This window comes from Pristiophorus japonicus, chromosome 20 (genome assembly GCF_044704955.1).
Source record: "Pristiophorus japonicus isolate sPriJap1 chromosome 20, sPriJap1.hap1, whole genome shotgun sequence".
NCBI lineage: Eukaryota > Metazoa > Chordata > Chondrichthyes > Pristiophoridae > Pristiophorus > Pristiophorus japonicus.
The window spans coordinates 58,691,374-58,715,173 of record NC_091996.1 but is presented as its reverse complement, the minus strand read 5'-3'; the positions used below and the strand labels follow the sequence as shown (position 1 = coordinate 58,715,173).

Sequence of the window (23,800 nt, the reverse complement as noted above, 5' to 3'; positions counted from 1 at the left end):
ACCTGCAATAAAAGACTAAGGTCACACTTTACTTTGAGCTCACAGTATTCAGTCTGACTCTTTCTCCATACACACCAAATTCATTGGCTGTAAAGCGCTTTGGGACGTTTGGAGGTCATGAAAGACGCTGTATAAATGGAAGTCTTTCTTTCTTTCTGATCCAATGAACTTGGAAGTATAGTCAGTCAACAGCTATAGCTATCTCTAGACGGAGTTGTGGATTGTCTCACATTCCCCACAAAAAGACAAAACCATTCTTTTCAGGAGAGAGCAAAGAGTTCTATTTTAAATTCACAATATTTTCTACATGCAAAAGATGTTTAGAATATGGATCAGGATGGGGTTTTGTCACTGTTGCATCTTCATCATCGTGACAAGTGTAACATATGGTACCTCTACTTCTCCAAAGCAAGAAAAAGTAGCTAAAGGCTTTTTGAGATGTCAATATCCCATTAATTAGTGGGGGAGGTGGACTGTGAGCATGATGCTGGAAGAATTAAGCACTGATGGTGTACAGTATGAGGTAGAGATGCAGTGGTCAAAATGTGAGTGAATTATACTGCAATATATATAACCCATGGTGATGTGAAAGAACCATTTTTAATGTTCCCAGAATCATGCTCAATCACCTTAACTTCATATTGGTACATATCTGCTGTACCTAATGATTAGCTCTGTGCATCAGTGATTAATAACGCTTGCTGTATTATTCATTTGCATTGTTCTAATTTGCAGCCTCTGCAGTAATGTGGCATACATACTGGGCACAATTGCGGAAAACGAGGTTGGCGCTCAGCGTTTGGTGACAGTGGCACAGACCCAGCTGTTGGAATCTGACAATCTCCTTGGCAACCTGAATTCCATGTTAAAGTGGACAGATGCTGAAGCAGTGACGAATGCTGCTGGGACTCTCGGCACAATGGTAAGAATATTCATCAACTCTGGGCATTAGACAGGAGTGTCCAGCCTCAGAGCCACCAATGTGACTTTTACACCACAGGCATAGCTTACATTAAATCAAAAACCGAGGAAAATGTAAATGATTAAGGAACTGTGATTAGCATATGATAAATTGAATTGAATCTTGATGTTTATTTTGGAATCATGACAGGATGCTCCCAACGACAGTCAATCTTAACCTCTGCTCTGCTTCATTACACAAGGAAAAGGTCTCACCAATGTATGTTGATTTGAACATTAGAGTTTGAACATCCACATGCACATAGAATCCCCTTGGCACAATCAGTAATTAGTGAATCAGTTGGCCATCACCATCAGTTTCAAAAGAAAATCTTTAACTCTTTGCACTTAAAATCCTTTCTCGGATCACCACTCCGCATGGACTTGTGCAGGATGATCAGTTACTTGTCGTATAACCAGGGCTTTTTTTGGATCGTACTTACCAAAAAATGAACCTCCCTTGTCTTTTGATCTCCTTTTCAAATGTATCTCCCCTTACCCCCTTCAGGCACCATTCATCAGGCAAGCACCCTTCTTCCAGGCCCCTTGGAGGCTGTTTATGAGCCAATTGCTCAGCAGTGTACCAGAGTGGGTTGGGGTTCAATGACCACCAAATCTATTTTTGCCTCACTTGTAACTAGCTCCTTCTCCTTCTGCTGGGATAGGAACAGGAACAGGCCATTCGGCCCCTCGAGCTTGCTCTCCTATTCGGTTAGATCATGGCCGATCTGTATCTTAACTCTATCTAGCAGCCCCCTCCCCCCTTGGTTCCATAACCCTTAATACAATTGCCTAACAAAAACCTATTGATCTCAGTTTTGAAACTTTCAATTGACCCCCATCTGCAACAGCTTTTGGGGAGAGAGTTCCAGATTTCCACAACCTTTTGTATGAAGAAGTGCTTCCTGACATCACCCTGAACATCCGAGCACTAATTTTAAGATGATGCCCCCTTTCTTCTGGACTTCCTCATCACAGGAAATATTTTCTCTCTATCTACCCTATCAACTCCTTTAATCAATTAGCTCACTCCTTAATCCTCGGTACTCAAGGAAATACAAGCCTAGTCTATGCAAGCCGTCCTCATAATTTAACCCTTTTAGCCCTAGTATCATTCTGGTGCATTTGCGCCACAACCCCTCCAAGGCCAATATAGAAACATAGAAATTTACAGCGCAGAAGGAGGACATTTCGGCCCATCGCGTCCGCTCCGGCCGACAAAGAGCCAAACAGCCCTCGGTCAGCAGCCCTGAAGGTTACATATAAACTTATGAACAATGAACAATGGCGGAAAGGAAATATATCCTTTCTGAGGTGCAGTGTCCAGAACTGAACACAGTGCTCCATATGGGGTCTAACCAGCGGGATAGTGGGAAATTTGCTTTTGTGGGAATCACAAATCCCCAACACTCATACCACAGCTCATGTCAGGGCTTTATTTTCCAAATAAGCATCAAATGTTCTTCATCTCAAAAGAGAAGCAAGCACTTAAAATGTTTTTGCTATACGGGCTTTGTATTTTTTGTTTCAGGCTGAGACCTGTGAAGGCCGACAGTGGTTACTGAACGATTCTCACCTTGAGGAGATAGTGAGCAATGTGACTGCTCTGCTGGACAGTGTGAATGACTGGACAGCCAGCAATGCTGCTCTGGTTCTGGCGAGGATCGCTGTCTGCGAGTCTGGCTGTAGGAAGCTCTTGGAACCAGCTAACTCCCGGCACATGCTCGGCAAGCTGATCGCATCTCTGGGTGTGGACAAGACGGGTAAGCAGCATTCCTCTTCTCCGTGTTGTATCTCTCGTCGTGTGCCGTGACCACACTAGCACACGGAGAGTCACTCTGCGAACAAAGCTAATTTCAAAATGCCTGGAAATTCCTCTGTTGGTGGTGTTGTGGGAAACGTGGTGCAGGATAACCCAAGTCATCCAGAGGCTCGTGTAGCGCATAAACACCAACATCGACCTGTTGGGCTGGATGGCCTGTTTCTGTGCTGTAAAATTCTATGTAATAGTAGGCTATGTACTTGCTCCTTCAGCTCTGACCATAGCAAGTTTCCAATTGTAGTCATGCAGTAAATGCTTTGCATGAGACAAGAGTTCCCCATCCCAGTGGGCCGAAATATCAGAAGGTAAGCGACCCATGCTGCTTCTCAACAGCTCTCACAACTAACTTGAATGGCATTGACCCCTGCAATGGTTGCCTCTCAGTCCAGGCGTCTTGCGTAAACATAAAGAGAAGAAAACTGAGTACAAATGAAGGAGAAGTACAAACAGAATGGTTAGAAGTGGGAGTTATGTTTTTGGTTTTTACTCCAGATTATTTTTCTAAACTTTAGCATCTCAGATCACTCGTGTAAGCGAACTCTTGCTTCCCAAGGCCTGGAATTTGCCTTTACCTGTATCTAGGTCATTTGTATCAACCCCTCAGATTGAACATAAACCTCCTTCACTTTATTTTGGCTCACTGGGTATATCTCGTGACCTCCCGCGAGCTTAATTAACTTCGGAAGATGACAGAATGAACATTTCATTAAAATGTGGCTTGAGCTAGAAATACCAATGGAATTATTAAGTGGATAAGTGAACAATAACAGTGACTTAGTGTAGGTTTTACAGTAACCATCTCTGCTTGAGTTGGTAGAAAATAATAAACAGTCACCTCTGCTGTGCTGAATTGTAATATAAATATCAAATGTGGCCTTTTTGCTGTTGCTGATCATCTACAGACTCTCTCTGGCCCACCTATTTCTTTCTGATGGCTTCAGATAGACCATTCAACTTGATTAAGGTGTGCTGAAAATAGTTTCAAAAAAATGACCATGGGAAAGGAAATTTAAATGCGTATCACTTAAACTCCACTAGAGATGCTAATCAAGTATATATTCCTTGGCCTCTCGTTTGGACACTTGGCAGGTCATAAGTTCCTGTTCTGACGGTGTATAAAAACAGGCTAGACCATTTCATGTGTGTGTAAAGAGTTTTAACCCTATGTGTACTGTGACAAATAGAAAGAAGCCAACGCCATATACATTAGAGACAGAAAATGCTTCCTTTTATCCACAGTGGGTTTCTTGCTGCAAATCTCCACATATTGACTTCTTAATGCCAATGCCAAAGGGAGGGAGAATTGGAGAGAACTGGCACCTAAGGTTACGATGAAACACTTTCGAGCAGCTGATTTCACAATATTATCGTCGGAGGTGGGGGGCAGGGCTTCAGCACATTCTCAAACCAGAGAAGGTATGTGGCACCTGGAAAGATAAAAGGGAGGAAAATGGAGGAGGAATAAAAATATGAGAAAATGAATTGGCCTCTAAGTGATACTCTGCACATATTAGCATATGGAGGCATCATGTATCTGTATGAAATTCCTTGTACAATATCTGAAACAGCAGCATTAGTAAAGTTAGTAAAAAGAGGAAGTTCACACAGTGAAATGTCGAAATCAATATGCGCCATAATTCAAGTGGCTGTGGAAATGTTCTCGTTCCCTTTTCCCACCCCTGAACCCACCTCAAACAATGTAGATACAAAGATATCTTGCCTCTCCCAGGAGATCACATGGATGCTGGTGGGTGGGTGGAGGGGACATTGCAGATCATGATGTTCAATTTCACCATGGTCATACAGCACAGGTCTTTTCCTCTCTGTCACTTTTATTTGTTCATATTAAAGAATGCGATGGCTGAAATGGTGATTGGAGCATTGAGACAAGGGCTATGCCTTCTTGAATACTTTCCGGTTGTACTTGTCAAGGAGGTGTTTTTTTTCCAGACAGTCTATAGAATGGTGATCCTCGCACCCAAAGATGAGACACGTGCCACCATTTTCTACATCACCGCAACTTGCTGTTGGCCGGCCGATGGCTGCTATCCGTGTCTGGAACAACCAATCATTGTGAAAATGAACATTTAAAAAAATAATATGAGGAATAATAGATACCCAGGTTTGATTACAAAACTGCAGTTCAATTGTGGCATTCTGTTGGTTGATGTATCGGATAGCGGTTCGCTGAGGAGTGCTTAGAAGAGAGGCAATGACCTGATTAGGGAGTCAAGTGACATAAATAGCAAGAGCGAAACTAGTGAGGCTTATCATCTGAACATCACAATGAGATTCTTACATCTCCTATAAGATGTACTGTGGGACAGTTTACTTTTGTGTGTAATTGTGTATAATTTTTCTCACTTGGCAGAAGGTGTGGTAAAGAGATGATTAATACATGGGCTTAGGTTGAAGGATTCATTATCGTGATACAAGATACATTTTCTAAATGCATGCTTTCCATCCATTAGGGGTTGGAAAATTCCTGATGCGTGCTCCCAGCAGGTGAGCTTCAGCACTGGGAGTGTGCGTTTGTAAAATTTACCTTACCGTCTTTACAAATATATGAAATGGCAATTAACAACAACAACAGCAACAACTTGCGTCTATATAACTCCTTTAACAGAGAAAAACTTCCCAAGGTGCTTCAGAGGTGTAATCATTAAAAAAAAGTTGATTACAGGCAAATAAGAATATTGACACACCTATAAGAAAAAGATTGTTTTTACTTTCTAATCCACTTGAGCAGGGACTGAAGTTGGTGCGAAGTAGGGAGGTATAATGTGACTAGATATCTGTTGCAGGGTGGCCAATCTCCACTGATACATTTTGGCTAGGATCTCTGGATGTACAAGCAGTAGGTGCGCAGTATTCTGATGGCTTGCCAATCTTCATTTTTCCTTCACATTGTCGGCAGGATGGTCCGTCTGCATCTAATGCTGAAAGTGAAGGAGTGACAGTGTCCATTTTGTTTGGGAGGCTGAATGAGCTGGGAAAGGGATTTGTCCCAATCTCTTGACATTGTAAATATGAATATGTTCCTTTTTTCTTGACTGCAGCGATGCCTGTGTGCTCCCCAGTGGTCGAAGGAGTCTCAAATACAAATTGTTGGGTTTAAACCATTTGGGAGATTTTTGGGATGGAATTGACTTTGGACCCCAGAATAAAATACTGGCAGAAAATAGCATGTTGGCACCTACTGAATATGTTGGAGATCTCTTTGGGTATATTGTTGCACTGACGCATTGTTGGTACTGCCCTCGGCTTCCAATTGGTGCAGTCAACATACGCAATACGAGCCTCAAAGGCAGTCGACACGTTTTTCTGGTTGGCAAACTGTAACCAGTCGGGTGCCACAGGGATCGGTGCTGGGGCCTCAACTACTTACAATCTACATTAATGACTTGAATGAAGGAACTGAGTGTAATGCAGCCAAGTTTGCTGATGATAAAAAGATGGGTGGGAAAGCAAGTTGTGATAAGGACACAAAAAATCTGTAAAGGGATATAGACAGGCTAATGAGTGGGCAAACATTTGGCAGATGGAGTATAATGTGGGAAAGTGTGAGGTTATCCACTTTGGCAGGAAAATTAAAAAAGCAAATGATTATTTAAATGGAGAGAAATTACAAAATGCTGTAGTACAGAGGGACCTGGGGGTCCTTGTGCATGAAACATAAAATGTTAGTATGCAGGTACAGCAAGTAATCAGGAAGGCAAATGAAATGTTGGCCTTTATTGCAAAAGGGATGGAATATAAAAGCAGAGCAGTCCTGCTACAACTGTACAGAGTATTGGTGAGGCCACATCTAGAGTACTGTGTACAGTTTTGGTCTCCGTATTTGAGAAAGGATATACTTGCATTGGAGACAGTTCAGAGAAGGTTCACTAGGTTGATTCCTGAGATGAAGGGGTTGATTTATGAAGAAAGGTTGAGCAGGTTGGGTCTATACTCATTGAAGTTTAGAAAAATGAGAGGTGATCTTATTGAACCACATAAGATACTGAGGGGGCTCGATAAGGTAAATGCAGAGAGGATGTTTCCCTTTGTTGGGGAATCTAGAACTAGGGGGCATAGTTTCAGAATAAGGGTCCGCCCATTTAGAACTGAGATAAGCAGGAATTTCTTCTCTCGCCCCAGAGAGCTGTGGAGGCTGGCTCATTAAATATATTTAAGATGAAGATGGACAGATTTGTGAACGATAAGGGAGTGAAAGGTTATGAGAAGCGGGCAGGGAAGTGGAGCTGAGTTCATGATCAGATCAGTCATGATCTTATTAAATGGCAGAGCAGGCTCAAGGGGGCAGATGGCCTACTCCTGTTCCTATTTCTCATGTTTTTATGTATGTAAGTTTATCGTTGGGCCAAATCTCTCTTTTTGGCCATGACAGATTTGTTGAAGTCCTGAGAGCCCAAGGGAACCACAGGAATCAAAATGTCAGAAATTAAAATTAAAAAAATACTTGTTGCAGGTTAAACCCTCCTTCTGGTATAAAAAGCACAATGGTTCAAATTTCATAAAGTCGACAATTTTAGTCTCTGCCCAGTTAGGGTCTTTGTAAGCAACAGTACAAATGTATTTTATTTTTATGTAACGGATGTTTTGTTGTCCAGTCCTGGATGAATAACATGGAAGGCTTAAACTACGTCCTTTCTGGAAGTGAGGGGAGGAGCTGGTTGCAGACCCTTGACTGAAGAGTCTTATTTCAGCCAACGACTCCAAGCTGTAGTTCCTCCTGACCTCAACTGTGGTACAAGTGTGCATGGGTGAGTCAGACCCTGAATCTAGAGGGCTCAGACTTTGTCACAGTGAACAACTGGCTTCCTTGGGCTTGACCTGTGGAGAATCTCAAAGAGTTTGCATGCTTTTTTCTTGCTTTGCTCTCCTGGGTCAATAATAGAGAGTGAATGAATTGATAAGAAACTTCCGTATTGTGCATTCCTGCATTATAACAGTGACAATACATCAAAAAAGTACCTTATTGGCTACAAAGCCAATTGAAACATCCTGAGGTCATGAAATGCACTATATAAATCCAAGTTGTTTCTTTATTTCTTTTATGAACCACAGAACAGATATCTGGAAGTAAGTTACAAGTGAGAATCTACTCAAGAGCTTCCGTTGGCTTATTGCTGAGGGTAAATTTTTTGCGGCTCTGTTTCAGGCAGGATTGGGGAATTGGGTGTGGGACTCCGTATGCTTAATTCAGGGCACTCCACATCCAATACTCTGATCTGCACACCTGTCAAGCAAGGTTTTGCACTGGGACATGCCTTGCAAATTTACTCCCTAGACTAATGTGTCATCATCATCACAGGCAATCCCTCGAAATCGAGGAAGACTTGCTTCCACTCTAAAAGTGAGTTCTCAGGTGGCTGTACAGTCCAATACGGTAATTACTGTCTCTGTCACAGGTGGGGCAGACCTTGGTTGAAGGAAAGGGTGGGTAGGTAGTCTGGTTTGCCGCACGCTCCTTCCGCTGTCTGCGCTTGACTTCTGCATGCACTCGGCGACGCGACTCGAGCTGCTCAATGCCCTCCCAGATCCTCTTCCTCCACTTAGGGCGGTCTTGGGCCAGGGACACCCAGGTGTCAGTGGGGATGTTGCACTTTATCAAGGAGGCTTTGAGGGTGTCCTTGATTCATTTCCTTTGCCTACCTGGGGCTCGCTTGCCGTGTTGGAGCTCCGAGTAGAGCGCCTGCTTAGGGAGTTTCGTGTTGGGCATGCAGATGATGTGGCCCACCCAACGGAGCTGGTCAAGTGTGGTCAGTGCTTCGAAGCTGGGGATGTTGGCCTGAGCGAGAACACTGACGTTGGTGCGTCTATCCTTCCAGTGGATTTGCAGGATCTTGCGGAGGCAGCATTGGTGGTATTTCTCCAGCGCTTTGAGATGTCTGCTGTATATGGTCCACATCCCTGAGCCATATAGGAAGGTGGGCATCACTACTGCCCTGTAGACCATAAGCTTGGTGCCAGATTTGAGATCCTGGTCTTCAAACACTCTCTTCCTCAGGTGAGCAAAGGCTGCGCTGGCACATTGGAGGCAGTATTGGACCTCATCATCGATGTCTGCACTTGCTGATAGAAGGCTCCCAAGGTATGGAAAATGGTCCACATTGTCCAATGTTGTGTCATGGATTTTGATGACTGGGGGATCAGTGCTGGTCAGATTGGTGGAGGACCGTTGTTTTACAGATGATTAGTGTAAGACCCATGCTTTTGTACACCTCGGTGAAGGTGTTGATGATGGCTTGGAGTTCGGCCTCTGAGAGTGCGCAGATGCAAGCGTCATCTGTGTACTGTAGTTCATTGACAGAGGGTGGGATGACCTTGGATCTAGCCTGATGGTGGTGAAGGTTGAACAGCTTCCCATTGGTTCTTGTTCGGGTAAAAAGAAGACTTTTCTTCTTCATGGTGGACTCCCTTATATAAAGAATCGAAACCTGCCTGTATCCCCACACGTATAGTGACCACAGAATCACACAGACGAAACCTCGGTTCAACCGGTTTTTATTCAAGCATACAGGGGAAGTGTCCACGGATGAACCTTCTAAAAACAAAGATATTACATCTACAGTTATACAGTTTCCGAGCTGTGCGACCCTCCTACAAAACCACCGGTTGGCCTACTGCTATCAGCAAAGTTACATCAGACTGGCTCTGAGCCCACCTGTCCATCTTCCATCACATATCACCCTCCTGGACTGTGTTGTTCAGTGGTGTCAACTTTGCCTCAGTTCCTCATGATGTGCGAATTAACCTTGTTTCCCAGGGTTTGCTATCTTGTTCCCAAGCATCCCTTCAAATGTTGCAACAATAGACTAATGACTTCCTCCTGTCCTTGGTGGATGTGTTATTCAGTATTGAATCAGTCTGTATTAGGGTTAACACAACGGATGGTTCATTAACCATCAAGCTTTGCTGTGTAGCAAGCTTTGCTGCTTCCCCTTCTTGAAACCTATTGTAAGCAAGTGTTATAAGCGTGCTTTACATACAGAAGCGAGTTTTACATGCAATCGGTCAATTTACGATATATTACAATCCCTACCGTAACGTGGAGGAAGTCCCGATTCCTCAGAACCTCCTATTACTGATAAGCCCTTCAATCTGGACCATGTGTCAGATCAATTCACGACCTTCAGTATCCACTTTAGTGACCATATGTCTGTCTACTTCCACTTTAGTGATAGTATTTTATCCTCTTACAGTTCTATAGTTTAGTTCCACTCCAGCGGGTGTACCTGGGAGTGAGCTATAGGCTGAAATATAATTGAGGGGTGTTATCATTAGAGCTCTGAATAATCTTTGCTCATGCTCAATGCAGAAGTCCACATCTGCAGGCATGACCTTGCTGTCTTCTGAACTGAAACTCAATCTTAGATATGAAGTAACTGGAATTGGAGGATAGAGGGTGAATAATGAATCCTTTTGCCATTGAACTAAGCACTGGGGACAATCTGGGCCACCCCACCCATCCGTATATTCCAGGGATGGCTGGGCTGTCATATGAGGAGAAACTGGATCAACTGGGCCTTTATTCACTGGAGCTTAGAAGGATGAAAGGGGATCTCATAGAAACATATAAGATTCTGACGGGACTGGACAGGTTAGATGCGGGAAGAATGTTCCCGATGTTGGGGAAGTCCAGAACCAGGGGACATAGTCTTAGGATAAGGGGTAGGCCATTTAGGACTGAGATGAAGAGAAATATATTCAAAAGGAGTTAGATGAGGTCCTTACTACTAGGGGGATCAAGGGGTATGGCGAGAAAGCAGGAATGGGGTACTGAAGTTGAATGTTCAGCCATGAACTCATTGAATGGCGGTGCAGGCTAGAAGGGCTGAATGGCCTACTCCTGCACCTATTTTCTATGTTTCTATGTTTCTAAACATCTTCACTCAGAGAGTTGTTAACCTGTGGAATTCCCTGCCACAGAGAGTTGTTGATGCCAGTTCACTGGATATATTCAAGAGGGAGTTAGATATGGCTCTTACGGTTAAGGGGATCAAGGGGTATGGAGAGAAAGCAAGAAAGGGGTACTGAAGGAATGATCAGCCATGATCTTATTGAATGGCGGTGCAGGCTCGAAGGGCCGAATGGCCTACTCCTGCACCTATTTTTCTATGTTTCTATGTTTCTATATCTCCAAGTGACAGCAAACTCCATGCTGACAGACCATAGGCTAGAACCTCCACTTCTGTGCTTATCGCCCAAAAATGGGCGTTATTTGCGTGGGTGGTAGAAAAGGATTTTCAGATCGCTGGCTTCTCGGCCATTCTCAAAACACCTAGTTTACATTTTTGAAAATGGGCGTTACCGTGAGCGATATCAAATGGGCGGTAGTGTGAAATTTTTTTGACCCTTCTGCCGTAAAGTGTGGCCGTCCTTAGCAATGGCATGGCAACGCTCGATTCCCGCGATTCTGGAGGTCAAGGGTCATCATGACATGTGTAGAAGAGGAGACAGAGAGAGAGGGAGCTCAGAGGGACTGAAGGCGTGGCTGGGTGTGGTGTGGCTGCTTTGGGAGGAAGGAGGGAGACTTTAGAGCTTCACAGCAAGTAGGCAAACAAAAATTAACTGTTATCAGCCACATATTTGACCAAATTTGCCCTTTAATGGAGGGAGAGGAGGAGGCATCACAGCATGCTGTGGAGACTGACGCTGGAGAGAGCAGTGAGGTGGGAGGGGAGCACATTGGAGGCCGCAAAAGAGCCAGGAGGTTCTCGGACGAGGCAAATGCCTCCCTTCTGCAGGAGGTCGAGTTACGCTGGGGTGATTTGACACAGGGAGGGCATGGGAAGCCCAAACCAAAGGCCTACCTGAGGATATGGACCGAGATAGCGGAGGTGGTCTCGTCGGCGACCAAAGAGGTGCGTGAGGGCAACCAATGCCGCAAATGATGGAACAACCTTGTGGGAGCCGCACGAGTAAGTATTACATTGATTTACATGTACTTATGTATTTATATAATTTGATTTGTAACAGTCATGAGTGACTATCAGCAGATGTGAGGTCTTACACTTTTACCGGGAATGTTTTACTCAAAGCCTGCGGTCACGGTGTGCGTCTTTAGGTAAAGAATGATAATGATCATAATAACATGATTACATCTGTCAGTTATGTGTTGCATCAGTGTCTGTGACAGTGCCTAGCAATGATATCATGCAATGATCTCATTCCATATTGTCCTGTCGCCTTTTACAGAAGAAGCTATCGACGATGAGGTCTGTGCAGAGGTGAACAGGTGGGGGGCCATCAGTCCCCAGCAACATCACAGAGATGGAGGAGCGAGTGCTCGCACTCGTGGGGAAGCACCTCCGGACAGCCATGGACGCATCTGCAGACCCTTAAGTGATGCCACATGAGTAAAGTTTACACCATTGCGTGATGTAAAGTCAATAGATGCCACACAACTCATATCCGAACAATCATATATGATAGATGATTTCTAAAAGTGTCATAGAAATAATGCTGGCCTAATGAAAATCATTGCAATGCACAATGTGTTGATGGTCATGAAATGTGATGTCTGCGATGATTTTGAGAGCGATGGTGCTTTTGTTGTGCATATGCTGTGTGTAGCACTGGACTCACCTTGTCACCCTAGCACCCCCTTCTCCTCTAATAACCTCATTTGTGTCTTGCAGCTCAGCCAGCAGCGCGGCTGAAGGCAAGGCCACACAGGTCAGAAGGTGGGGGCACGGGGCAGGAGTCGGTGGACGATCCTACTACATCTGGTGCTGAGGAGCTCCGATTGTCGCCCGTCAATCCGCTGGGTCTGTTCTCGATGGATGAGAGTGCAGACTTCGAAGAATCTGCATCACCACGCTCCAGAAGCCATTCCACCCCAAGGCCATCTAGTGGTCCTCCGATCATTCCCGCCTCCACTCTGGAGATACCGGCCCCAAGCAACTCGCCACAGGCACCCCATTTGTCCCCAGGATGGCGCCGATCCCGCGGAGGCCTCGTGGACGCGGCAGGTCTATTCCACGAGTGCGACATGACAGCTGAGAGATGGTACAGTTGTCCAGGAGGATTGTAGACATTGGTGACCAGCTCATCGAAGCATTATGGGGCATATCCTGACACCTGGCCACCATGACCAAGTACATTCCGCGCATGGCGGAGTCCCTGGATAGAAACATAGAAACATAGAAAATAGGTGCAGGAGCAGGCCATTCTGCCCTTCGAGCCTGCACCACCATTCGATAATTCCATCAGTACCCCTTTCCTGCTTTCTCTCCATACCCCTTGATTCCCTTAGCCGTAAGGGCCATATCTAACTCCCTCTTGAATATATCCAATGAACTGGCATCAACAACTCTCTTTGGCAGGGAATTCCACAGGTTAACAACTCTCTGAGTGAAGAAGTTTCTCCTCATCTCAGTCCTAATGGCCTACCCCTTATCCTAAGACTGTGTCCCCTGGTTCTGGACTTCCCCAACATCGGGAACAATCTACCTGCATCTAACCTGTCCCGTGCCGTCAGAATCTTGTATGTTTCTATGAGATCCCCTCTCATCCTTCTAAACTCCAATGTATAAAAGCCCAATTGATCCAGTCTCTCTTCATATGTCAGTCCAGCCATCCCGGGAATCAGTCTGGTGAACCTTCGCTGCACTCCCTCAATAGCAAGAATGTTCTTCCTCAGACTAGGAGACCAAAACTGAACACAATATTCCAGGTGAGGCCTCACCAAGGCCCTGTACAACTGCAGTAAGACCTCCCTGCTCCTATACTCAAATCCCCTAGCTATGAAGGCCAACATACCATTTGCCGCCTTCATCGCCTGCTGTACCTGTATGCCAACTTTCAATGACTGATGAACCATGACACCCAGGTCTCGTTGCACCTCCCCTTTTCCTAATCTGCCGCCATTCAGATAATATTCTGTCTTCGCGTTTTGCCCCCAAAGTGGATAACCTCACATTTATCCACATTATACTGCATCTGCCATGCATTTGCCCACTCACCTAACCTGTCCAAGTCACCCTGCAGCCTCTTAGCGTCCCCCTCACAGCTCACACCGCCACCCAGTTTAGTGCCATCTGCAAACTTGGAGATATTACACTCAATTCCTTCATCCAAATCATTGATGTATATTGTAAAGAGCTGAAGTCCCAGCACTGAGCCCTGCGACACTCCACTAGTCAATGCCTGCCGTTCTGAAAAGGACCCGTTTATCCAGACTCTCTGCTTCCTGCCTGCCAACCAGTTCTCTATCCACGTCAGTATATTACCCTCTTGTGTGGGACCTTGTCAAAGGCCTTTTGAAAGTCCAAATACACCACATCCACTGGTTCTCCCTTGTCCACTCTACTAGTTACATCCTCAAAAAATTCCAGAAGATTTGTCAAGAATGATTTCCCCTTCATAAATCCATGCTGATTGGACCGTTCCTGTCACTGCTTTCCAAATGCACTGCTATTTCAATCCTTAATAATTAATGCGATAGCCAGGAACACTGCTGCCACAGGCTTCCCAGTGGTGCCCGAGCACGGCACTCCATCCCTAGGTTCCGCACCACCACTGTAAATGACAGATGAGAGCAAGGACCAAGATCCTGCTCCTGCATCAGAGAATGTTGCCCCCTCAGCACCCTCTGCTCCCGTACCCGTGCAACCAACGTATCTGCCTTCATCCCCCCCAATGAGGCACCGCCCGGGGAGCCCCTCGGCCAGGTGCCGTGGAGCGAGGAGGGGGAAGGGATAGAGGTGGGGAGAAGAAGGAGAGGGAGGAAGGAAAGTGAGGTGCATATGCACAGGTGATGGCTGTGTTATCTCTCCATCTGGGTGTATGCAATTTGTTGCAATGTATGGGGGCTTGGGACCATGCTCCTGCTTTGCCTTTATATTCTGTGTTGGTGGACATGTTGAACATGTGATTTATGTCAATGGTGGAAAAAGTGTGGTGTAGGCGGGGGTTGGGTGTTATTGGCTGTGATACTTATGATTTCAGACCAATGTTGGTATTAAACTTTTGTTATTGAAAATAACCTTGTTGCACATTGTCTCAGATAGCTGGACCGTTACACACTGGTGATTCCTTACCATGAAAGGGTTAAATACAACTTAACATCAATCAACGTAAACTTTAACTGGCACCAAGGTGATGGGAACCATTGATGTCTGAGCTGGACACACACAGCAGTGTGTCAGCGTTGTCACTCACATCAGTGCGCTTTCAGGCAAATCTTTCCGATATCAGTTCCTCACGTAAGAGTGGGATTTAACAAATGCCAGCCACACCGCTTTTTGTGTTCGGTTTTTTGAGCGAGCGATATTGTGGGCGATATGTGTGCGAGGTGGTGAAATTGACGATGGGCGATCTCCATGGCCACTAGTTTGGGTAAATATGCTCTTTACGACAAAAACAGTGGGCGGGCGTTCATATTGAATCTCACGTTAATTCCGTGCGGAAAGTAACGTTGGGCGATATAATAGGCGTTGATTTCGCCCATTCTATTGATTCCACCCCAAAAAAGTAGGCGGGCGGTAATATTTTTCCCCGCATTAAGCCCATTGGCAAGGCCAGCATTGATTGCCCATCCCTATTTGCCCTTGAGAAGGTGATGGTGCGCCGCCTTCTTGAACTGCTGCAATCTGTGTACTGTTTGCCAGAGAGATCCAGGATTTTGAACCAGCGACGATGAAGGAACGCCGATATATTTCCAAGTCAGAATGGTGTGTGACTTCGAGAGAAAGTTTGGGATGTGTTTCTGATAATGAACTTTTATATGAGAAAGAAAGGATTCCCGATATAGCAGTATAGTAAGAAAGGAACTGGAGAACTACAGAGCTTGTCCTAGTTATATTGCTCATTCCTTACACCTTGGCTAATAAACGAAAACCAACAGATATTGTTGACAACTAATAAAGCTGACTTATGGTGTATCACCTCTCCACACATGGTTCAATCAAGTCAGGCTTCAAAGATATTGGGGTTGGCCTCTGGGATACCTGACGCAGGAAACTCACCCAGCTTCTGGACAAAGCAGAACTAAGTCTGGGAGACAGGGCCCCGGTTTGTGACAGACATTACAAGTAGAGGCCCTTAAATTGCAAATGCCATTAGCTATATATAGATAGTTGAATATCTAGATCTGTAAGTAAAAGCAGATAAGAGCCATATGTTTTTGTTACAGACAATTTTCCAACCTGCACATTCCTACATATAAAAACATGTACAGCAGAGAGATTATCACCACCTGAAACAGGACACATCTCTCATCTGTCACAAGGGGTTCAGGCATTTTTTATATGTGGAATAATGTATACCCGAGAGTGAGTTACAGACTAGCATCTTATTGAGGGGTTTGGGTGGTTTATCCATAGAACAGCAGATAGCCAAGAGTGAATTACAGACTGGAATTTAATTGAGGGTTTTGTATGGTATATATAGATTAATGGATACCTGTGAGTGTGTCAAAGATTGGAATCTAATTGAGGGATTTTGATTGTATTATATAATAATAATAACTTTTATTTATATAGCACCTTTAACGTAGTAAAGCGTCCCAAGGGGCTTCACAGCAGTGTTAACAAGACAAAACAGATAAATTTGACTATATATAGAATAATGCATACCAGGAGTGTTGCAGGCTGGAATGAGTTACAAACTGGAATCTGCTTAAGGCATTCAGATGGATTGTATATAGAACAAAGAATACCTGAAGTGATACAGTTAATCTTATCAAGGAATGCAGATAATATAAACCACCAGATGGACTCTTAAATACCTTGAAGCTCCTGTATGAAACCACAGATGAGACTAAGCCTCAAATTACTTCATGGTATATATTTTTTAAATATGCATGGTCTGTGGGTATTCCCTCCTCCGGTAGATTTTATTTCCTGAGACCATTTATCTGGTTGCTGCTTTCTCCTGAATTTAAGCAGCTCACTTCACTGTGATTGAGTTGAGAAGTGAAGCCTCTACATCCAGATCTTGATGCCCTTAACATTTCTTTTCCTGTTGAGACATGCTGTTATGATGCCTTGAACCAAATGTAATGGACAGAGTAGGGGTGCCACGACTCTCGTATTCCATGGGAGCACTGAATTTTCTTTCCACCGCATCAACCACTGTAATTGGAATAATATTGGCTACTCTTGCACTTCCTCCCCAGTAATAACCCCGATGAAGACCTGAACCTGCGGCCCATTTTATACTGGGGCTTGCTTCAGGGTTTACACTAGCACCAATGTAGTGTAGACGGTTAATATGCTTGAGTTATTATCCTTGGTATTAAATATTTCACTCTGCAAAGATTGTTTACATCATTGACCGACACAGGAGCTGAACCCCATCCAGGGATACGAGCACCTCTTGGGGTCATGATATTCTGTTGGGAGAAAGCCGTACTAAATGTAGGCTTGAGATAAAACGTCAGCTCGAGAGCCAGTTGCCAAAACTACAACACAAATCTAGCAACAACCCTGGTGTTTCCATTGTCTGCACCGTGATTTGCGTGGCGGACAAATAATAGGCAGGCACTGTCTGCCTCAAGGTTTGCTAAAATGATCCATTCCTTCGAATGTTGAAGAAAACCCCTCGGTTATCTTTCTGACCCAGGAGGATGCTTGATTTGAATAGCGCCGATCTGGATCACACAGCTTGCAGTATCATGGCGTGGTTTGTTTGTACTTCCATAGCAATGCCCCAGATGTGGTTGTTGCTAACGGAAGGTGTAGTTTGTGTAATATGAAACAATGGAGGAATACGGGCAGCACTCTACATTGACAGATTGTGGATCCACATCCCCCACCTGGTGAGTTCCTGATCTTATGTGGGACACGAAGCAAGAGGGATCACGGGGAGAAAAAATGAATGGCTCAAAACATCTTGTGTTGCCACATGCACACTTTCCAGTAATCAGATATAGAGCAATGTTGCTAGACTCGTAGGGCAGGTGATTTTTTGTCCCTCCTGGACAGGGATTGGCATATAGCACAGGAGAATTGATAGATTTTTGTATGGGAAGGGTATTAAGAGAAATGGAACCAAGGCGACGAAGTGGAGTTGAGATACGGATCAGCCATGATCTAATTGAATGGCGGAAAAGACTCGAGGTAGCTGAATGGCCAACTCCTTTTCCTATATTCCTAGAATCTCAATAGGGGAACCTTATCTTAAAATGGAAGGAAACACAACTATTAAAAGCTGGAAAATAAATGCCAACTTGAAATTCTGGTGAGGTGTTTCGATTTCACTGATATGGTCATAAAATCCTCCTACAGGAACATTCCAACTTAGCCAAGTTCCAGTCCTCTGAAATGTCACTTGTCTTCTCCTCCTTCTTAAATTAGCTCTTTTACCAATGACAAATGAACTGAGGCAAAGAGAAAGTAGCTGAGTAAAGAGAAAGTAGAATCATTTATTTTGTCTCTTACAGAGAAAGAGATCTGTAGATTAGACTGCCATCAAAAGCAATTTTTAAACTTTGGGATCAGTTATGGGATTGCAAAAGGCCGTTTTCCCCAGACCTGTACCCACGCTATCATTGACCTGATTTCATTTCTTTGAAAAGGAGCTGAGTGCATTTAATGGTTAAAAAAAATGTTTTATATTTGGAGGGAGATGGTCATGCCTGGGTGATCGGACACTTTGGAACATTGGCTCCATTGGTAGAGAGCATGGTATGCATGGAGGAAATCTCCTTTCCATTAGGGCTGACTGTACAACTGGGCATCCTATAATGCAATAAATGTTCATTTTGTAACCTACTGGAGTTAAAGGAGTGCTTGCTGTTATTAACCAGGTTATCACTTCATGGAAAAAATCTCAAACGATTTCAAATAATGAATTACATTTATAGAACAGTGATTGCTGATACAATAAAAAGCAATGAGATCAATAACCAGTTAATCTGTTTTTTTGGTGAGGTATGTTAGCCAGGAAACTGTCTAAATTTCTTTAAACAGTATAAGAAAGATCTTTAATGTCCCCATGAAGAGCCGGTTAGAGCGACAGTTTAATGTCTCATCTACAAGAAGGCACTTCAGACAATGCCGCACTGCACTGCTGAGCTCAACTTCTGATGTGGGACTTGAACCCATAACCTTCTGATCCAAACCTTCTTGATAGGTCCTTACTACACTGTATAAATGCACATGAGGCTCATACTTGAGAGAAGGTCACTCTGTGACCAGTCACCTTTATTACCAAGACTCAAGAGAATGATAGTAGGTGGAGCTTCCCCTTTTATATTGGAAAATCCAGGTTAGGAGTGTCTCCCACAAGTTCGCCCCCTGTGGTCAATGTTCTCAAGGTGTACAACTTAGGTCAGCTTATACGTGGGTTACAATGATAGTTGAATACATGACATCACCTCCCCCCCAAAGTCATATTGGGATCACAGGTTAAGTCTCTCTGGTGGTTTACGCTCCCTTGTAGAGCACCGAAGTTGGGGCTCCGGTTGTTGGGCGCTGGCCTGAGTGTCTGCTGTTTGCGGTGCCTCAGGCCTGTCCGGACTGCTCATAGTGACTGGGCTCTCCTCCACTTGGTTCCGGTGTTCGGTCACCTGTGGTGGAGTAAACTCTACGTCGTGTTCTTCCTCTGCTTCTTCTATGGGGTTGCTGAACCTCCTTTTAGTTTGATCCACGTGTTTGCGGCAGATTTGTCCATTGGTAAGTTTAACCACCAAAACCCTATTCCCCTCTTTGGCAATCACAGTGCCTGCAAACTATTTGGGCCCTGCAGCGTAATTAAGGAAAAAACAGGGTCATTGACATCAATACATCGCGCCCTCGCATTCCTGTCATGGTAGTCACATTGTGACTGACGCCTGCTCTCAACAATTTCTTTCATAGTAGGATGTATAAGGGATAACCTGGATTTGAGCGTCCTTTTCATTAGCAGCTCTGCGGGTGGAACCCCTGTGAGCGATTGTGGTCAGGATCTATTGGCCAACAGGAGGTGTGATAAGCGGCTTTGTAGGGAACCCCCTTGGATTCTGAGCATCCCCTGTTTGATTACTCATTCCGCCTGGCCGTTTGAGGCTGGCTTGAACGGTGCCATTCTGACATGGTTGATTCCATTGCCTGCCATGAAGTCCTGAAATTCAGTGCTTGTGAAGCACGGGCCATTGTCGCTGACTAAGATGTCCGGTAGACCATGGACAGCGAACATTGCCCGTAGACTTTCTACCGTGGCAGAGGATGTGCTTGAATTTAAAATGGCACACTCAATCCATTTGGAGTAGCCGTCAACTACAACCAAAAACATTTTTCCCATGAAAGGACCTGCGTAGTCCACATGGATACGTGACCATGGCTTAGCGGGCCAGGACCAGGGGCTAAGGGGGGCTTCCCTGGGTGCATTGCTGAGCTGAGCACACGTGTTGCACCTGCGAACACAAAGTTCCAGGTCTGCATCTATCCCTGGCCACCAAACGTCTGACCTGGCAATTGCCTCCATCATGACAATGCCCGGGTGCTCATTGTGAAGTTCTCTGATAAACACCTCTCTGCCCTTCTGGGGCACGACTATTCAGTTTCCCCACAGTAGGCAATCGGCCTGAATCGAGAGTTCATCCTTGTGCCTATGAAACGGTTTAAACTCCTCAGGGCATGCCCCGTACATGGCTGCCCAGTCCCCATTCAGGACACATTTCTTAACTAAAGACAGTAACGGGTCTTTATTTGTCCAGACTTTAATCTGACGGGCTGTCACAGGTGTGCCTTCGCTTTCGAAAGCTTCAACAGCTATGACCATCTCAGCATCATGTTCAGTTGCGCCCTCAGTAGTGGCTAGTGGGAGCCCGCTGAGTGCATCGGCACAGTTTTCAGTGCACGGTCTGTGCCAAATTGTGTAGTCATAGACGGCTAACGTAAGTGCCCACCTCTGTATGCGGGCCGATGCATTTGCATTTATGGTCTTGTTGTCGGCCAAAAGGGACGTTCGGGGTTTGTGATCTGTCTCCAGCTCAAATTTCCTGCCAAACAGGTACTGGTGCATTTTTTTACTGCATATACACATGCTAGCGCTTCCTTTTCTACCATCCCGTAGCCCCTTTCTGCCTGGGACAGACTTCTGGAGGCATAAGCTACCGGCTGTAACTGACCATTGGCATTCACATGTTGCAACACACACCCGATCCCATAGGACAACGCATCGCACGTTAAAACTAGTTTCTTACATGGGTCATATAACGTTAACAGTTTGTTGGAGCATAACAAATTGCGTGCTCTATCAAAAGTCCTTTCCTGGCTGTCCTCCCAGACCCATTTGCGACCTTTGCGTAGGAGCACATGTAGCGGCTCTAACAGCATGCTCAATTAGGGAAGAAAGTTGCCAAAATAGTTCAGGAGCCCCAGGAACGAACGCAGCTCCATCGTGTTACGGGGTCTGGGTGCTCTCTGGATCGCTTACATTTTGGATGCTTTAGGTCTGATCCCGTCTGCTGCTACCCTCCTCCCCAGGAATTCTACCTCTGGAGCTAAGAAGACACACTTTGCCTTTTTCAGTCGCAGCCCTACCCGGTCCAGTCTGCGTAGCACCTCCTCCAGGTTGTGGAGGTGTTCTTCAGTATCGCAACCTGTGATGAGGATGTCATCTTGAAAAATCACCGCCCTTGGAATCGACTTGAGGAAGCTTTCCATATTTCGCTGAAAGATCGCGGCGGCCGAACGAATCCCGAACAGACATCTGTTATACTCAAACAACCCCTTGTGTATCATAATGATGGTCAGCTTCTTTGACTCACTCGCCAGCTCCTGGGTCATGTAAGCTGGGGTCAGGTCCAATTTTGAAAAAAGTTTTCCAACGGATAGCGTCGCAAAGAGGTCCTCCGCTCTCGGTAGCGGGTACTGGTCTTGGAGTGACACCCGATTGATGGTGGCCTTGTAATCACCACATATTCTGACCGACCCATCCGCCTTGAGCACAGGCACGATTGGGCTCACCCAGTCACTGAATTTGACTGGCGAGATGATGCCTTCCCTCAGCAGGCGGTCCAATTCACATTCTATCTTTTCCCGCATCACGTATGGCACTGCTCTGGCCTTGTGGTGTATTGGCCTGGCATCCGGGTTTATGTGAATCACTACCTTGGTCCCCATGAAAGTGCCGATGCCGGGGTGAAATAATGAGTCAAATTTATCCAGGACTTGAGAGCATGATACTCACTCCACAGAAGAAATTGCATGACATCGCCCCATTCCCAGTTCATGACAGCAAGCCAACTCCTCCCCAGTAGTGCGGGAACGTCCCCCGGGACAATCCAGAGTGGCAACCTGTTCTCCGAATCTTTGTGGGTCAAGACTACCGTGGCGCTGCCTAGCACCGGAATGATCTCCTTTGTATATGTCCATAGCAGTGCGTCAATTGGCAATAATTTTGGCCTCCTGGCCTTGGACACCCACAACCTTTCGAACTGTTTGATACTCATCAGGGACTGGCTGGCCCCCGTGTCTAGCTCCATTAATGCTGAGATGCCATTGAGGAGCACTTTCATCATTAAGGGTGGTGTCCTGGTATATGAACTGTATATGTGCTCCACATGAACTCGCTGAACTTCAGCTTCCAGCGATTTCCCTAGTATTCATTTGGCCTTGTAGGGCTTACATCGGGCCCGTCCTCTTCATACATCAACCTGGCTGCAGGCTTCCTGCACATACGCGCCTAGTGACCGCTGACGTTGCAGTTTCTGCAGGTATATTGTTGATACCTGCAAGCTCTGGCTGGGTGTTTGCCTCCACACCTCCAGCATGACCTGGAGGCCCCATTGTTGGAAACAAAAGGTCCATTACCAGTCGATCGTCTCTGACTGTCTCTGTAACTGTCCTTAAGCGTACCATTAACAGATGTTGATGGCCCCATTACTGCCCGCATTGTCCATTGAGATGGCATGAATCGCCGTTCAGCTAGCCATTGTCTCTGTTGAATTCCCCCTTTGGGTTCGACTGCATGCTGGGGCTTGTCCGATTGCCCTTGTCTGCCTAGAGAACTGTATGCCACGTTAACAATGTTGACTCCCTGGTCGTTTGCCGCATTTGAGCCAAGACTTTTGCCATAAATCATTCTGGTCTCTTCCTCCCCTGAGCTAATTGTCTGGGCTATCAGAGCCACCGCTTCCAAGGTCAGGTCTTTGGTCTTAATCAGTTTCCTGAAAACCCCAGCGTGCCCGATGCCCTCAATAAAAAAATCTCGCAGCACCTCCGCTCTGCATGCATCTGGGAATTTATATAGACTTGACAGTCGCCGGAGATCTGCCATGAAGTCTGGAATGCTTTTCCCTTCTCGCCACCGGTGCGTATAAAATCATTGTCTCGCCATGTGCATGCTGCTCGCCGGTTTAAGGTGTTCACCGATCAACTTACTGAGCTCTTGAACGTCTTGTCTGCCAGCTTCTCTGGCGCTAGAAGGTCCTTCATCAGGAAATACGTTCCGGTTCCACAAACCGTCAGGAGATGAGTCCTGCGTTTGAAGGCCGAATCCTGTCCCAACCATTCCTTAGTGACAAAACTTTGCTGTAGTCTCTCAATAAAGTCGTCCCAATCATCACCAACACAGTACCTTTCATCTGTGCTGCTAGTGGCCATACTCGCGTGGTTTAAATCCCAGTTTCTCATCGCCAATGATATGTCCTTACTATACAGTATAAATGCACACGAGGCCCATACTTGAGAGAAGGTCACTCTGTGACCACTCACCTTTATTACTAAGACCTCAACAGAAAGATAGTGGGTGGGGCTTCCCATTTTATACCGGAAAGTCCAGTTTAGGAGTGTCTCCCACAAGTTCGCCCCCTGTGGTCAATGTTCTCAAAGTGTACAATTAGGTCAGCTTATACATGGGTTACAATGATAGTTGAATACATGACACTTCTGTTCCAAAGATGAGAGTGCAATCAACTAAGCCGAGCTTTTACAGGGTAGTCCTATTTCTAACCATGTTGCATTGGGCTGACTACAGTGAACCTTACCTGCTCTATTGTATAAAACACCATGGGCTAGATTTTCCATTTTTGTGCTTATCGCCCAAAAATGGGCGTTATTTCCGATGTGGGCGTTAAAA

The 23,800-nt window shown here is 45.4% G+C and overlaps 1 protein-coding gene across 1 annotated transcript in view; it reads left to right on the top strand.

Moving 5' to 3' along the window:
• The window catches only part of LOC139232747 (phosphatidylinositol phosphatase PTPRQ), a 169,697-nt gene that overhangs the window by 105,870 nt on the left and 40,027 nt on the right, over window positions 1-23,800 (top strand). Inside the window, exons 3-4 of the mRNA XM_070863252.1 lie at window positions 736-922; window positions 2,492-2,723. Coding sequence (XP_070719353.1) covers window positions 736-922; window positions 2,492-2,723 — 419 coding nt within the window. The remainder of the gene's footprint in view (window positions 1-735; window positions 923-2,491; window positions 2,724-23,800) is intronic.